Below are 15,890 nucleotides of genomic sequence, written 5' to 3' on the forward strand. Positions count from 1 at the left end.
ATCACTGTCCTTCACAGGCTACAGAGAGAAAAAGCACAGGCTAAGAAACATTCCCAGAGAGTCACTGAGCAACCACAGCACAATTCCCTTGTTCTCCCAAGCTCCATGAGAATGACAGATTAAGGTAGAAAATACTAAACATATCAAGCAGCCTGTTTCAACTAAGCAGTTTACATTGTGTTTCATTCTCAAAACCAAAGCCATTCAAATCAAATTCCTCCAGTTTGGAAAACCAAAGAAGATAAGGAGCAAGATTAACACGGGAGGAAGAGATTTCATATCCCACTTCCTCCTCTTCCCAAGGGAATGAAAACATTTTTTTCACAGCTTCCAGGGAACTCCTTAAAACAGCATGCTGGGAATTGGCTGTGGATTACACCTAGCATTGTCACATGCTAGGCAATCCATATTAACAGGAACAAGGGCTGTAAACCCAAGTATCTCACCTCCCCAGTGAGCATAACAAGCGCTACCCTTCAGTCACACTGCTCTTACTCTGCTTTACGAAACACTTATTTATGCACAAAAAATGACAGATTTCCAAAAGCTGCTTATGAGAGAAATCAAATGAAATGGCTCTGTATGATAGTATCCAGACAGGGAGAGCCTATCGACGTCACCTCCTCCAGTTCTGTGAAGCCAGTCCCTGAAATACTTTTGAAACAAGAACTGCAAAATTGAATGCAGCACATTAAGTGTGAATCTGCAAATGGTTCCACAAAGTAGTATGCTGAGAAATGAGATTTCAGTCTTAATTGCCCAGGGTATCGTCTAGCTTTGTTACACTTCAGAATGACAGAACAAGAGCATCACTGTTGCTACAAGAGGAAAATAAGATCTCGCTATTTTACAGCCCAGACAAGAGGTTCTAGATTTGCTTCAACAAACTCAGTTCCTAAATCACATATATTGTAAAGTTTCTCACCTCACTGACGCTTGGTGGCCATTTAAATCCAGCCACTGTTCCAGTCATCACTCTCTTCACTGTACTTGACTCTGGAATTGTGAGATCCTGAGGAGATAGAAGGAGGATCAGAAAGAGCTTACAACCTGGCTCAGTGGCTGGCCACAGCAAGTTGATCATATGAGCACAAAGTTTTGGGAAGCACTACAAATGCCTTCCATTTCACATGCCTTTCCATGATGTGTTCATAGTTAAACACACCCTGTATTATCAAACACAGGTGAGGTGAAGAAAACATGAACTGCCAACAAAGCAAATCAATCATAGTTATTGTTTCTGGAGAATCCAATCTTCACATGTAAGAGGAATCATCACAATTGTATAATCATGCAATGAGCAGAGAAATAAACGATCAGACCTGATCCAGCATCTTCCTCTAGTGGATGCAGACCTCTGCACAGAGGTCTAACTCTTCCAACCTTCCCATCTTAAAAACAAGTAGCCTACCTGTTAAAAGGAGAACCTAAGCATGTGGCCGACAGTCACATCTGCTCAAGTTTGCACAATCCATGAGACAGAACTGGTATGTGGCCTGCCCCATTCCCTCAACAGGCCACGACTTGTAATTTCACAATAATTCTTTTTTTAAACTGTTGAGCAGATTAAAATTTATCTTTCTAATTTCCCAAAGACATAAAGGTTAAAACAGGTCTTTACGCTATAGGTCATAGATATATGCTATAGACATACAGGGTTTTATGTTATATGAAGAGAATGTAAAGGACTTCTGCACAGTATGTGTTATCTTCCTGAAATGAGGGTTCAGAAATGGAATAATATTATCTTCCCTCCAAAATTACTTCCTGAAAATGCACAATGTACCTTAGTGTCCATGCAGAACCACAAGAGCAGAGTGTTGTTTGCAAAAAACGTTAAGAACAGGACTGCTGGAGTCCTAGACTGCTAGGACTACCCTAGATGGATGCCAACTGTTTCATCTATTAGCAGGGACAATTTACACATCGGTCTCCAACCTTAAAGTGTCTAGGGAGAGCTTTGCACACTAAAATTCTCTCCTTAGAGACCATGCTGCTGTTTCAACTGGTAAAGCATGGATGAAACCTGCTCTGATACCTATGAAGTCATGTTGGGCCTCCGAAAATACGCATATAAGCTTAAAAACAAGCGTATTTGAAAGAGCATTTCTGGATAGAACACACCTCAGCAACAACTGGATTCTTGAATTTTGTGCATTCTTATTATTTGGAAAGCCACAATTTGGACTGTGATGGTGCAAAACCCCCCCAAATCCCAACACTGCAGTAATGCAGGACAGTGACATTAGTGTTTTCTACCCCAGAGCAGGGAAATTATGAGAACCAGGCAAGACAACAGGAAGATTCTAAAATTATTTCAAAGGCTGGAAAATTGTATTACTGTTACATTTTCACATCAGTTTCTTTAATTGTCAGTACATTACTTTCAGGAAGCTACTTTCCTACATTAGCCTGCTTATTTTCATGGTTTATGGCTAGACATTTATCACACAGCTGGCCACCTCTTTGTGATACATTGTTTAAAACCACTCCACTTGCAATTTACCAGTAAAATAATTTCTATTACCCCAACTCACTCAAAGCATTCTGATGCTTTGAGGTAGCTAATACTGTAAAACCTAAGCATGCAATGTCAGCATGATCAGAATTCTCCAAGCTATTAGTTTTGATTAATTTTGGAATGAATCTAGCTCAAAGACACAAAAGCTTATGGCAAGCAGAAAAAAAGGCCTAGTGGCCTTGTAACAGAAATATGTGAAGATACAACAGGCATGAGCAAGACACTCTGAAAGGTGAAATTATGCTGCATGAAAAGTATTTTCCTGCATCAGTCAAGTCACAAGTTCTGTAATTATTAGTAAATATTCAAATACACATCCATTCCTCCCCTTCTCCAGCTCCCTCTCCCCAAAAAGAGAAACTGATGGGCTTTGTTGTACAGCCTGATTAAATGGAAGGTGGCTCTAAAAAAGAGCCAGCCTTTCCTTCATAGCTACTGAGATGATCAGCTTCATTTTGCTACATCAAGAAAGAGTCTGCTGTTCAACCAGTGAAGGCAAATCTTCACCATTTTGGGTATCAGACTACCATCTTGACTTGCATCCAGAAGTACACTGAAAGCAAAGATTGTGAAGCATGGCATAACATGATCCCTTTAGAGCACAGGTGAGCAAGCAGATTGCCGTAGGGTTTATCAGCTGAAGTCTCCCAATGGTCTTCAGGTGTAGTCTCAAGACATGTACATCGTAATCTTCCAGTGAAGAAATAATTATCCATTTGGAAAAGGAAGATCTGGACCACAACAGTGAGTTCCACAATAAATAAAGAGGCCAGAACTTTAGATGAGGGTAGACAAAGTATTGACAGCTACTGTTACTGCCACAACATCAGAAATAACAGGGAAATAATGGGCATAAAATAATAATGCTCCGAGGTTGAATCTTTATGATGGAGGACGGAAATATATCCTATAGCATAGAAGCTGAAATGAATGCTATTAATTCTTCTGGTGGATTCCCCAGGCTAGAAGAGTTTCTTCTTTAAGTCCTACCTAGCCCTTAAGAATACACCACCCTCTCTAAGTACTGAGGGTGAAATGGTGAGACTACTAATCATTTAATCACACCAAGTAGATGAGATAGGAAAAGTCTGGAATCATAGGAAGACCCACATCTTCTCTAAACCTTCCAAAACAAACTGAACTTGAAGGCTGGGCAAGATGAAAGGTGGAATCTCATGATACAACTCTCGAAGCCTTCTCAAAGGTATGAAAAGAGCCACTCAAAATAACTAACTGGTGAAAATTACAGGAAGAATGAACAACATGCTTGCTAAAGGTATCAGGCAGCCAAATGGCCTAGACGTAGTAACACAGAACAACTTAAAAAACCTGAGACTGAACTGACTCTTCCTGCTGGCCTGTTAGTCAAGGTGCCAGTCAACCCTTGAGTCCATCTGTAAAGTCCACAGGGCACTGGCGGACATGCACAACACAAACCTTCTCATCCTTGGGTGGACGCCCCCGCTTTCGGGGGCTCTGATCCTGGGCTCTTTTCAAAGGTGATTTTGATCCTCTCTCTGATGAGACAGAAGAGACCCTCTTTTTTCCTTCCCCTGTGCCCTTCTTCAACTTCCCTTCAGGCAAACTGGCTTTGCGTTTCTCTTCACCAGCAGATTGCTTGCCTCTTTCTTCACTCGAATTATGCCGATTCTTGTCTTCACTGGAGTTATGGGAAGATGCCTGAGAGATTACAGAACAGAAGATGGTAAGGAAAGAAAAGAAGAGCTGGAATAATTTTCATGCAAAACCAAGGATGTGAAGGACCCTGTGCTGCTTACTAACAAGCTAAACAACAGCACAGTAACTTGAAAAGCAGATATTTGTTAGCCCTTTGAAGTTGGTGAATGAAGTTCCTGGTTAGTTCTCCTGCAAAAACACATCAGTTTAAGTAAGGAGTAACAGAACAGGCTACTTGAAGAGCTGCTGGTAGCGTTTGCACATAGATGCACTTCCAGTATACTGAAGACAAGATTAGCAGATATCAACTTCTAGCCCAAGACCTAAGACTGATTTATCAAATCATCATAAGCAGAACAATTAGCCTCTTCAGTTTCTCCATCAGTTTAACACCACTTTTTTCCCACCAAACAAGACTGAACGGGAAAGAAAAGATGATAGAAGGAAAAAAAAACCAAAAACCCAAAGGTGTGAAAACGAACCCACCCTCAACTTGCCAGAGGCGACAAACTCCTTTCACATAAAAATGGACCTGATCATCATTCATGCCAAGATTTGTTTTGATGCACAGAGTAAAAAAAGAAACCACTCACCTGGTCCTTGCCTTTGGTTTTTCTAAGAAACTCCTCTACAGCATCCACAGCTTGCTGGAAGCGCTTACCCTTGTTAATCTTTATCATTTCCTCTTTGTGAGGGTGATAAGGCTTCAGCTGTTCCACTTTGATCCAAGCACTAGAAACAAGAAAGTAAGTTAGTCATATTCTCCAAACAGCAACTTTCTCAACCATCCCACTTCCAAAAACACACAGATACACCTTTTTTCTCCAGAGCTACTGATGATAGCAGCCCAAATTCACTTGCTTTCTACAGCCTGAAAGGCTGTGATGTCTGCATTCACCAAGAACTTTCTTCTGACACTTCATTTCTCCCTCAAGTTTTATATCCTCTTATGCTAGCAGTGCTCCACTCTAAGTGCTATTCATACACTATCAGCAAGACAGCTTTTGGATGTGATCATAGGTACTTCTTTAGAACAGAGGCAGTCTAGTGACTGCTCTTGTATCACCAGGAAGAATACCCACAATCACATGCTTCCACAAAAGGTAGTCAATAATATGAAATCTGCTTGACAAGTTTTTGAAAGCAGGGGCCACAAAACAATTCTGAGCCATTCATCCCTGTTCAAACATACTTTGCACACATGAGAAAAAAGGCAAAATTACATATCTCAATAGACCCAACCACAAGTAAAATGAGCACAAACACCATAGCTTATTGCTGAAGAAATTTCTGATGTACCTTGATATTCCTCATGAAACCAATGCTGTCATTTGTGAGGGAAAAGAGCTGATATTTTAAGATGAACTGGTACAGTTAGCACAGTATTAACCTGACTGCAGTCCTATGAGAAAACTCAAGTAACTTCCCACTGCTGCTAAATAGGACTTCTTGACATTTACCAAATGTTTAAATGGTCAAGTATAGGGTGACGACTCTGTTTTCCTTGAGGTTGACAAGTTCTTCTATCACTCTTTCACTGCAGCTTAGGGGAATGCATTTGCTTTCAAAATTCCTTATGGCTCTCAGAGATCAGACTACCTTCCTCTCTCCCCAGACTCAAGCCTAGGCTTATCAGCCACACTGCTACAAAGCTACTTCCATCCAACTGAAAACAGACCTGCCTAAGTTTTAGAAAAGCTTTTCCTGAGCTAGGATGGGTAACGGTGCTTCTTAGCACACAGTAAAACCCAATCAAACTGATTTTCTCTGGTCCCAAAACATCTCTGTTATAAACATTGACTAGCCATGGTTATAGGTTTTAAATATTTTCCAGTGCAATTTAGCTCCTGCAAGCAAGTGAAGTGGTTTAATAGCCGCCTTTTCAGACACTGTAAGCATCATGTAAGCTGAACATAAAGGTGAAAATAATAGTAATTATTACTCTGCCGAATAGCAATTATTACTCTGTCGTTATGCCTTCCTGGATCTTGCTTGTCCTCTCTTCATGAATAAAACCCAGTAAACTCTTTAAAACGTCATGGAAATCCTTCTCTTCACTGGCATTAGCCACTGTAGTTATGAATCGATCTGCTTGAAGTAGACTGAAGCTTTTTGGGTCACATTTCGAGAGATGAGGCCTCCTGCTCAAACTGACTGCAAAACACGCTGGCATCCTTCCCACACTGCCACTGCAGCCTACACCAGGATGCCACCATTGTCTTGAAGCAGAACCCAGTACTGTTTTGCATGCAAAGCTGTATCCTTTTGCTTAGTTTACATCTTCTTCATAATACTGACTTAATATAATATAAAAAGTCAAATTATTACATTCAGACTAGAGTCTGCCATCTGGCAGCTGTTCAAAGAACCCCATCTAGCTGCCCAGACATCAGTGAACTGTATCTTAAAATTCTCTTCTACTGTAAAGCTCTTCTGTGTGGCAGTCAGTGACAAAGCATCCCTAGGTACTAGACAGACAACATCAGCTCATGAAACCCTTCCGTTATGTATATAAAGGAAACAAAAATTTGGAGTACATTATAATAAGGCATGATAAACCTTGTTACCAAATTTGAATTTCTAAATAAAAATTACTTTTTTCTATCAAGGCATTCTCTTAGGTTTCTGCACATACTATCCCTCCTCACCACACATGTCCAATTAGCTTACTTTTCCTTTGGTATGGAGAACATCTAAGGCACAAAGCTTTCTGGCTCTTAGCTTCAAAGATGCATTCTGGCACTTAAGATCCCCCAGGACAAAGAACTAGTGATCTCAGAGGCAAACTAATCAGTGAAAAAAGAGTCTTAAATGCTGCCTCAGTGTTAAAAATAAAATACAATTTTAATAAATAGTAATAAAGTCTTTTCCTTTCCACTTCGGTTTGTGTGTCACACGGACAACCTTCTATAAGATACAAACATATCTCTGCTCTGAACACTTTAAAACAAAAGAACTTTCCACCACAAACATTCATTCACATTCAGACACAATATCTCTCTCTGTTAAGCAATAACCTCAATGCCAATTAAAGCAAATATTTAGGTAAGATGCCTCTAGGATACAACACATAAAAGAAACTACTATTTGGATGGTCGCACTCAAAGAGTTGCAGTCAATAGCTCCATGTCCAAGTAGAGGGCAGCGATGAGTGATGTTCCTCAGAGGTCAATATTAGAACTCGTGCTGTTAACATCTTTGTCAGCGACATGGACAGTGGGATCAAGCAGCCTCAGCAAGTCTGCTGATGACACGGAGCTGTGTGGTGCAATCGACACGCTGAAGGGAAGGGATGCCATCCAGAGGGACCTGGACAAGCTGGAGAGGTGGGCCAATGCCAACCTCATGAAGTTCAACAAGGCCAAGTGCAAGGTCCTGCACCAGGCTCAGGGCAATCCCAGGCACAAACACAGGTTGGGCAGAGACAAGATGGAGCAGCCCTGAGGAGGATTTGGGAGTGCTGGGTGACGGGAAGCTCCCCTTGACCTGCTGCTCACGCTCTGGGGATGCAGCACAGCACACGGGGAGGTTCTGGGCTCAAGTGCACATCCCAGAGCGTGAGCAGCAGGTTGGAGGAGGGGATTCTCCCCCTCTGCTGCGCTCTGGGGAGACCGCCCCCGCAGTCCTGATCCAGTTCTGCGGCAACAACACAAGAGGGACGTGGAGCTGCTGGAGCCAGTCCAGAGGAGGCCACGGAGATGCTGCGAGGGCTGGAGCAGCTCTGACCTGCAGCCAGGCTTGGTTCAGCCTGAAGAAGGCTCCTTAAGGGGAGACCTCAGAGCAGCTCCCAGTGCCTAAAGGGGCTACAAGAAACCTGGAGAGGGGCATAAGACAAGGGCCTGTAGGGACAGGACAAGAGGGAACAGCTTTAACCTGCCAGAGGGGAGAGTGAGATGAGCTCTTAGGCAGAAGCTCTTCCCTGTGAGGGTGCTGAGGCGCTGGCACAGGTTGCCCAGAGAAGCTGTGGCTGCCCCATCCCTGGTAGTGTTCAAGGCCAGGCTGGACAGGAGTTGGAGCAAGCTGGTCTAGTGGAAGATGACCCTGCCCGTGGCAAATCAGTATGAGAAATTTCTAGATGTAGTCTTTCTGAAATGTTCATTCAGGTCCTGACATCAGAAAACAAAGTTTGCCAGGTATTAGATGTGGTACTTCTTGGCAGTCTGAGTGTACGGGCCAAGCTGGATGAGCTTCAAGGTCCCTTCCAACCCAAACCAGGCTGTGATTCTATGATAACTCAGCAATGAATTAATGCCCTAGAAAGGCATTACATTACTCAAGATGTCATATTTAAGATGAAATTGTATTCATACTGCTACACAGAGTCACCTGACATCTGTAAAGAAGGGGCTAAACAAAAAGTGAAAAGATGCAAAAAAGGTATGTTAGTAATGGGTTTCTCTGTTAGTCTCTCCATACCCTTCCTCACCCTCTCCAAAATATCATTCTTATAAAACCACTACTCGTGTAAAATCCATGTTATATTTATGAACAGTAACAAAAAATTTCAATGCTTTTAAAGCAAAGGTGATAACACATGCTATGAATGCGACCTGGAGCTGCATGGAAAACGGTGGCACTGGAAAGATGCAACCAGAGCTGCCAGACTCAAATCCGTGATACGAGCTTAGCACAGACCTTAACCACGCAACATTCAATCCACTCTATTCATAGAATCATAGAATAGTTAGGGTTGGAAAGGACCTTAAGATCATCTAGTTCCAACCCCCCTGCCATGAGCAGGGACACCACACACTAAATCATGTCACCCAAGGCTCTGTCCAGCCTGGCCCTAAACGCCTCCAGGGTTGGAGCATTCACAACTTCCTTGGGCAACCCATTCCAGTGCCTCACCACCCTCACTGTGAAGAACTTCTTCCTTATATCTAACCTAAACTTCCCCTGTTTAAGTTTAAACCCATTACCCCTTGTCCTACCACTAGAGTCCCTAATGAAGAGTCCAGTCTAAAGGTATTACTTCCTGATGATAAATTGGAGAAATCGAAGTCAAGGACTATACATAAATACAAAGTTTTTGCAAGACTTACGTTAAGGGATGGAAAACAGTGGCACTGTATCTGAGAATGTCCAGTACTTACTACAGTCTGGTAAAAAAAATCATCACGTTCTACACTGCATCAGTATAGATGTCCACACTAAATGCTAACATAACCAACTTCAAAAGTCAAAGGAAAACTCTTTGCTTATTTACAAGCCCAGTGTGTGTGAGGACACAACAGAGAAATCAAAATGAGTTTCCTGCTGTTAAAAGGAAATGCCTCAATTTCCATCAGTAAAACAACTCAAATGGCTGAAGTATGGAATTTGATATGTAAACTTCATGAAAATAAAAAACCAAACCCCAAAATGACCACACTAAATTAGAATGAATGTCCATGTAGCTAAAGGGAAGGCATACTGAGCAAGAGAAAAGGAAGCAGCAGGGCAACACTGAAAGAAATTTTAAGTACTAGATTTTTCAAATTTGTGCTATAAAAAAAACTTGCTGCAGAGTACTTACACATCCAAAGATACCAGTAAGAGCTGGAAAAGTTTCTACTATACTAATTTTCAGCTACAGCACTCTGCCTGCAGAGATGCCTAACAACATGCCAGCTGGCTGTGCTATACAGCACTATGGCTATACACAGCTCTGCACGGAATAATTTGCCTAGCTGAGAAACACCAGCGCTATAAACTAACCCCCTCATGTCAGCTTGGCTTGTACCCTCAGACTGCCAAGAAGTGCCACATCTAATACCTGGCAAACTTTGTTTTCTGATGTCAGGACCTGAATGAACATTTCAGAAAGACTACATCTAGAAATTTCTCATACTGATTTGACATCTTCAGTAATGCAACGACACTAATGCTTTTCTAGGGCATTAATTCATTGCTGAGTTATCATAGAATCCCAGACTGGTTTGGGTTGGAAGGGACCTTAAACCTCATCCAGTTCCAACCCCCTGCCATGGGCAGGGACACCTTCCATTAGAGCAGGTTGCTCCAAGCCGCATCCAGCCTGGCCTTGAACACTGCCAGGGATGGGGCAGCCACAGCTTCTCTGGGCAACCTGTGCCAGTGCCTCAGCACCCTCACAGGGAAGAACTTCTGCCTGAGAGCTCATCTCAGTCTCCCCTCTGGCAGGTTAAAGCTGTTCCCTCTTGTCCTGTCCCTACAGGCCATTGTCCAAAGTCCCTCTCCAGGTTTCTTGTAGCTCCTTTAGGCACTGGGAGCTGCTCTAAGGTCTCCCCTTAAGGAGCAAAAAACCTCGCCCAGCTCTCCCAGCCTGTCGCCAGAGCAGAGCTGCTCCAGCCCTCGCAGCGTCTCTGTGGCCTCCTCTGGACTGGCTCCAACAGCTCCACGTCCCTCTTGTGTTGTTGCCCCAGAACTGGATGTAGAGGGGGAGAATCCCCTTCCTCAACCTGCTGCTCATGCTCTGGGGATGCAGCCCAGCACACAAGGGTGTTTCTGGGCTCAAGCACACATTGAAGCCAGGTCATGGGGAGCTTTTTGTCAACCAACACCCCCAAGTCCTTCTCCTCAGGGCTGCAATACGCTGCAGATTATTTTATTTATCTTGGATTGCAAGTTTTCAATGTTTAAATTAATACATCAAGTCAGGAAAAGCCCCTTGACCCTGTCACATTTAGTAAGACTATTTAGTTTTGTTCTGATGCTTCATAAAAGTGCTATAAGTAAGAATGGACTGCTCCAGCTTCCTATTAAGATTTGATATACATGACTTGCAAGACCATTTGGTTATTACAGACTATCTAAAGGGGGAAGAGGGTGAGATATAAGCTAAATGTTTGTGCACACATCTCTGATAACTGTAGGACTCTTGCTAGTATTCCTACAAAACACAGTAGGATGATACCTTCAAAATTTTTTTAATTATTTTTAACAGTGTCATATAATGAATTCCCAAGCAGGCTATGAAATGTAAGCATATTTTGAACTGGATGAAGCACACTAAGACAGGCCTGCAAGCTGCAGGCCTGCCAGTCAATTAGTTCTAACTACTAAAAGCAAAAAGGCACATATATAGAAAAGTATAAGTTCTTATATTGCAGTACTTGACTACTGGAATGACCTACAAAGACTTTCTAGAACAGGACTGTAGCTTGGGAAATGAAAGGGTACCTTAAAAACTATCTTAAAAGCACAGTTAGAAACACAGGTAAGAGTTCAAAGTTCCACTTCTACTTAGAAAGACTAAATTAAAATTGTTTTGTTTATACTCCCGTATTTTGATGTTATTACATCCTTGCCAGGTCTGTGGGCAGGAAACATCACGTCTTCTTGGTTTTAGATGAAGAATCCTTTTAATGTGACTTGCTCTGACAAGAGGCAGTCAGAAAAATAACTCCTAGGCAGACTAGAAAAATCTCCTTATCAATGTGGAGAACAAGTAAGTAAGAGGCATTGCATGAATATGTGTATTACATCAGAAGCAACTAACTCCACCTGTACAATTAATATAAGGAACACAAAGCTCACTAAAAACTTTATCAGAAAGCCAGGTCTTAGAGTACAGTCTGAATGCACTCATGCTCCCACTTTATTGTCTTTAGCCAAAACTACTTAGAGCCTCCCAGTTAACATATATCCTTAGTCACTGCAGCATTGCACTGGACCAGTAAGTATTTGTATTCAATTCACAGATAAACAAAATCACATTTTCTTCTGCACTGTATCCTAAGCTACAAATAATCAAAACCTGTCTATAACTACACCAAAGCCACTTCCATACTCATCACTATGTTTTTATTTAACTCTCTACTCCGCTCAGATGCATGCATACCAGTTCTCACTTCTGAACAGCTTTCTCCTTAATGTTTGTGTGGTAAACTGGAGCCACCTAAGTCAGGAGCGAACAGTTTTTACTTAGCCTGAAACTGTGGCATTACTGACCACCTCAGTCACCTGGAAACTTCAGAAGAAAGGAAGACTATCAAGTCTGAGATTGCCTACCCATCAACAAACTGGCTGGCAACCACCCTCAGAAGTTTGTGAGAGGAATTCTACACAGCAACTAGCATCACCTTCACCTTATACACGCTGGACAACAGGCAAATAGCTTATATCCATATCCTTACCTACTGAACCTTGACAAAGTAAAGCAAAAATAGAAGTATAAATATGGATCAGTGATATAGGAACGTCACCTTACAAACCTGAAAGTGGCAGAAAGAGCTGAAGTGCTAGAATACAGAAGCAATGTGCACTAGAATATCAGTATGAGTAAGTACACTCAACATGACATGGACTACAGTCAGTGATGCAACTTTGCATAACCCTATTTGTCGTGCTCTTCAGTATGTAGAGTAGTGACATTTCATCAGTTGTGTCTTTCCACTTTCTGTTTATACGCACTTAGAAAAAAGTATCTGCAAAACGCGTTAGTTTACTCCACAAAATAATGAAAGGGATTTTCTCTTCATGCTCACATTCCAAGTAAAATAATCAAATTTTTCCTGATTTGGTTTGTTGATGATGCTCAAAGATCAAGATTTTCTCAAGCAGCACACTAGTTAGAACACCACTGTTCTAACCAGCTCTCCCTTTTAAACTTCCAAGTCAGGACAGAACAGGCATGCAAGTTTCTCTGTATATTATTATTATTTTGAAAGCAGAAAAAAGGGGACAGTATTAACTTGTATTTAATTTTCCACCAGGGTATGCCAGTCAAAGTGAGCAAATTTCTAAATCATTATTATCTAACAGGAAATTATTAAATTCCACAAGCTGGAGATGGGAGGGGGAAACACGACAACAACCACACTACCTCACTGTGCCAGACAACTGGATTTTCCCTCGCCAGAGCTCTAGAATCGTGTAATAAATCCCGATTATTTTGCAGCTCTGAATTCTTTATTTGCAATCCTGACGCTAATCTCAGCTACAGTACCCCAGACACATGACCATTTTTTCCAAACTTGTCCTAACACAAAACATCTCTGTATTTGATTCAATAATGAGAAACACAAGAATCAAGAACAATCAGAATAAAAACAGTCAATCTCCTCAACTTTAGAACTTGATTAGCTCAAATAACCACGTCCAACAACATTACCACCAAAAACCACTCTGCCCTCAAATCAACCTTCACCTACTTGAGATCCAACTAAAGTTCATACTAGTATGCAGCACTCACTCTACTCCATCAAGTTTAGACCTTAGTTCTTAGTGGAAAATTATTTTTAAATAGTGAGCAAAAATAATCTATTCTCAATAATTTCCTTAAGAAACATCCATTAAATGGTTTCAGTTGTTACCTTTTTTAAAAAAGTTAATGCTTTTCTAGTCTTCCACAGGTAATTGCAATTTTCTCCCTTATTGCATGACTTAATGCAAAACAACAGAAAATAAAGAGGAAAAAAAAAGGCAAAATAGTTTTCAGTTTGAAGAAATCCCAAAGTTTTCAGTGGGGTTGGGCAGTTTTGTTGGGTTTTTTGTTTGTTTTCCAGTTTGTAACTATCTAAGTGTAGAGAACTATGATTCTGTAGATGTGTTTGGAATCAATAAATTCTGCCTTGAAAAAAGGTAGTCTACAACAGTTTTTACTTTCCTGTACTGTAAAGTCTTCTCAAAGCACAGCAAGAATTTTTTCAGTCACCAGGTATGACAGTATATTCTTTTACAAACGTCAAATATAGTGCTGGTTTATTCTTCTGGCAGAAAAACAAATGCACATTCATTAGCTGTACCTTTCTTATACACGCTTACATGCTAAAATCTAACCCTGTCATGTCACACCTACTCCCCTAAAAATGGCAAGCTACCAAGAGCTTTTCTTCACAGCAGCAACTAAAATCATAACATGATTTAGTTATGAGATGTCTTTCCAGTCTTCATACCCCCACATGAGCTGCGATAGAATGCAATGATAGTTGATTTCTTTTTTAAAGCGTAGATAAAAGACAATTCTTTGCAAAGCTACACTGCACTGTGTTAGTAAACATTTCTTCTGTGAAAGATCCTTATTGCATGGCACAGTATTTTCCCCAGATGAAAACAAGCAGGTACATACTGATCTTCCGTTCCAAAAAACTTCACAAAGAAGCACTTTTTCCCACGAGGTTTCTTCAGATCTTTAGGCGGATTAACAATCTGAAGGTGATGAGAAGTGAAAGTTAAAAAGCACGTTATGAAAATTCACACTCTATAATTTTACATCATGTGTTAGAGCTACTGTAAGTTTGTTTACTTTTTCTACCTGATTAGGAAAAGAACTTGAATTTATACAAGTCTTTCAAGTAAATATGTAAGCCATGTATTTCCTTAGATATGGATACGCTGCAGCACAGTGAAAATGTACCCAAACTCCACGGATGCATCACTACACTCTTAGTGAGGTTGTCTTCTTATCTCCAGTAGATAAGTTATCAATCTTTTTTCTAATTGGCATTGATAGTAACTTTTAATATTTCCATCTAAAGCTTTGTCTTCACGTCCACAAGAAATTGCTAACAAAGTTTAAAATACTAGAAAAAAAGCTGTCATTCAGTTACACAGGTGACACCTGAAAAGCTGTAGGGGAGCTTGGAGTCCACTTGATCCAGTAACCAAACGTTGATGGTTGTCAGCCACATCAACAACACTTTTCCCTGACACATGCTGTTCTCTCAGCATGCTTAATCCTCATACATACACCAAAAGTTAATATAAAGTTCTTTCAGAGGTGTAGAAATAATAAAAATGGCACATACAATTTTTAAAATCTTTCTGGCCTTTCATCATAAAAAAAACAAACCAACCAACAACCAAACCAGAAGGGAAACTTCAACTACTCCCTACCCCCATGATTACTCAAAAAAACGTAGCTCTAAAAAAATAGCTTGAGAATACCGACTATTTCTATTACTTAACACAGTGCATTTAACTAACAAAATTACTATGGGAGGAAAGAAACTTATCTTGCAGAAACCAACAGGGATTAAATAACTAAATCTGGGAAACACAGTCAGTTTCAGAGCTGGACGAACTGCTCTCCATTACTTTTCATTCCATCTGAACTAACAGCTGTTAGTGACAGGCTGAACTCTATCAAATAAAGCCCTAAACTGGTTCACAGTTTAGATTTGTGGGGTATGTATTATAAACAAAAAAACACAAACCAAAACACAACCCAAAATTAAAAAAAAAACCAAACCAAACAAACAAAAAAAAACCCAAAATACAACAAACAAAAGAAAACAACGCACAACAACAAAAAACAAAAACCCAAACGAAACCCGGTATTAATCTTCAACTGAAATGCTTTCAGGCAAAGCTCTCTCAGTGTAGAAGGAAAAAGCAAAACCAACCAAACAAAAAACCCCACAAAAATAAATACAACGATAATAAAATAAGAAAAAAAAAAAAAAATGCCACACCACCAAAACAATACCACACAAAAAAACCCCAAACAATAAAAAATAAAGAGCCACCCAACCTCACCTTTCCTGGCCATGGAGGATACCGGCCCAGCTTCCCCCTAGAGAAAAAAGAAAGTATTAGGCACTAGAATCAGAGGAAAAAAAAAAAAACAGAAAAACAACCAACCAAAGAAACCAGCTATCCAATGTCTACGTTTTTGGATTATGCATGTTTTTTGTATTAACAGACTTACAACTTAGATTCTAAACCTACCGTGACAGGCAGGACACCCAGCTGACACACTAGCATTACACTGTTCAGTACCTGCACA

General features: G+C 40.7%; 1 protein-coding gene across 1 annotated transcript in view; it reads right to left on the reverse strand.

Moving 5' to 3' along the window:
- The window catches only part of GLYR1 (glyoxylate reductase 1 homolog (Arabidopsis)), a gene marked incomplete at its 5' end in the record, with an annotated part of 24,298 nt that extends 8,621 nt beyond the window's left edge, over nucleotides 1-15,677 (reverse strand). Inside the window, 6 exon segments of the mRNA XM_010023469.1 lie at nucleotides 1-18; nucleotides 926-1,012; nucleotides 3,959-4,201; nucleotides 4,792-4,930; nucleotides 14,232-14,311; nucleotides 15,641-15,677. The exon segment at nucleotides 1-18 is cut by the window's left edge and continues 12 nt beyond it. Of these exon segments, the coding sequence (XP_010021771.1) occupies nucleotides 1-18; nucleotides 926-1,012; nucleotides 3,959-4,201; nucleotides 4,792-4,930; nucleotides 14,232-14,311; nucleotides 15,641-15,677 (604 nt within the window).
- Nucleotides 15,678-15,890: the final 213 nt, after the last annotated feature.

Source organism: Nestor notabilis, unplaced genomic scaffold (assembly GCF_000696875.1).
Source record: "Nestor notabilis isolate BGI_N333 unplaced genomic scaffold, ASM69687v1 scaffold2181, whole genome shotgun sequence".
Classification (NCBI taxonomy): domain Eukaryota; kingdom Metazoa; phylum Chordata; class Aves; order Psittaciformes; family Psittacidae; genus Nestor; species Nestor notabilis.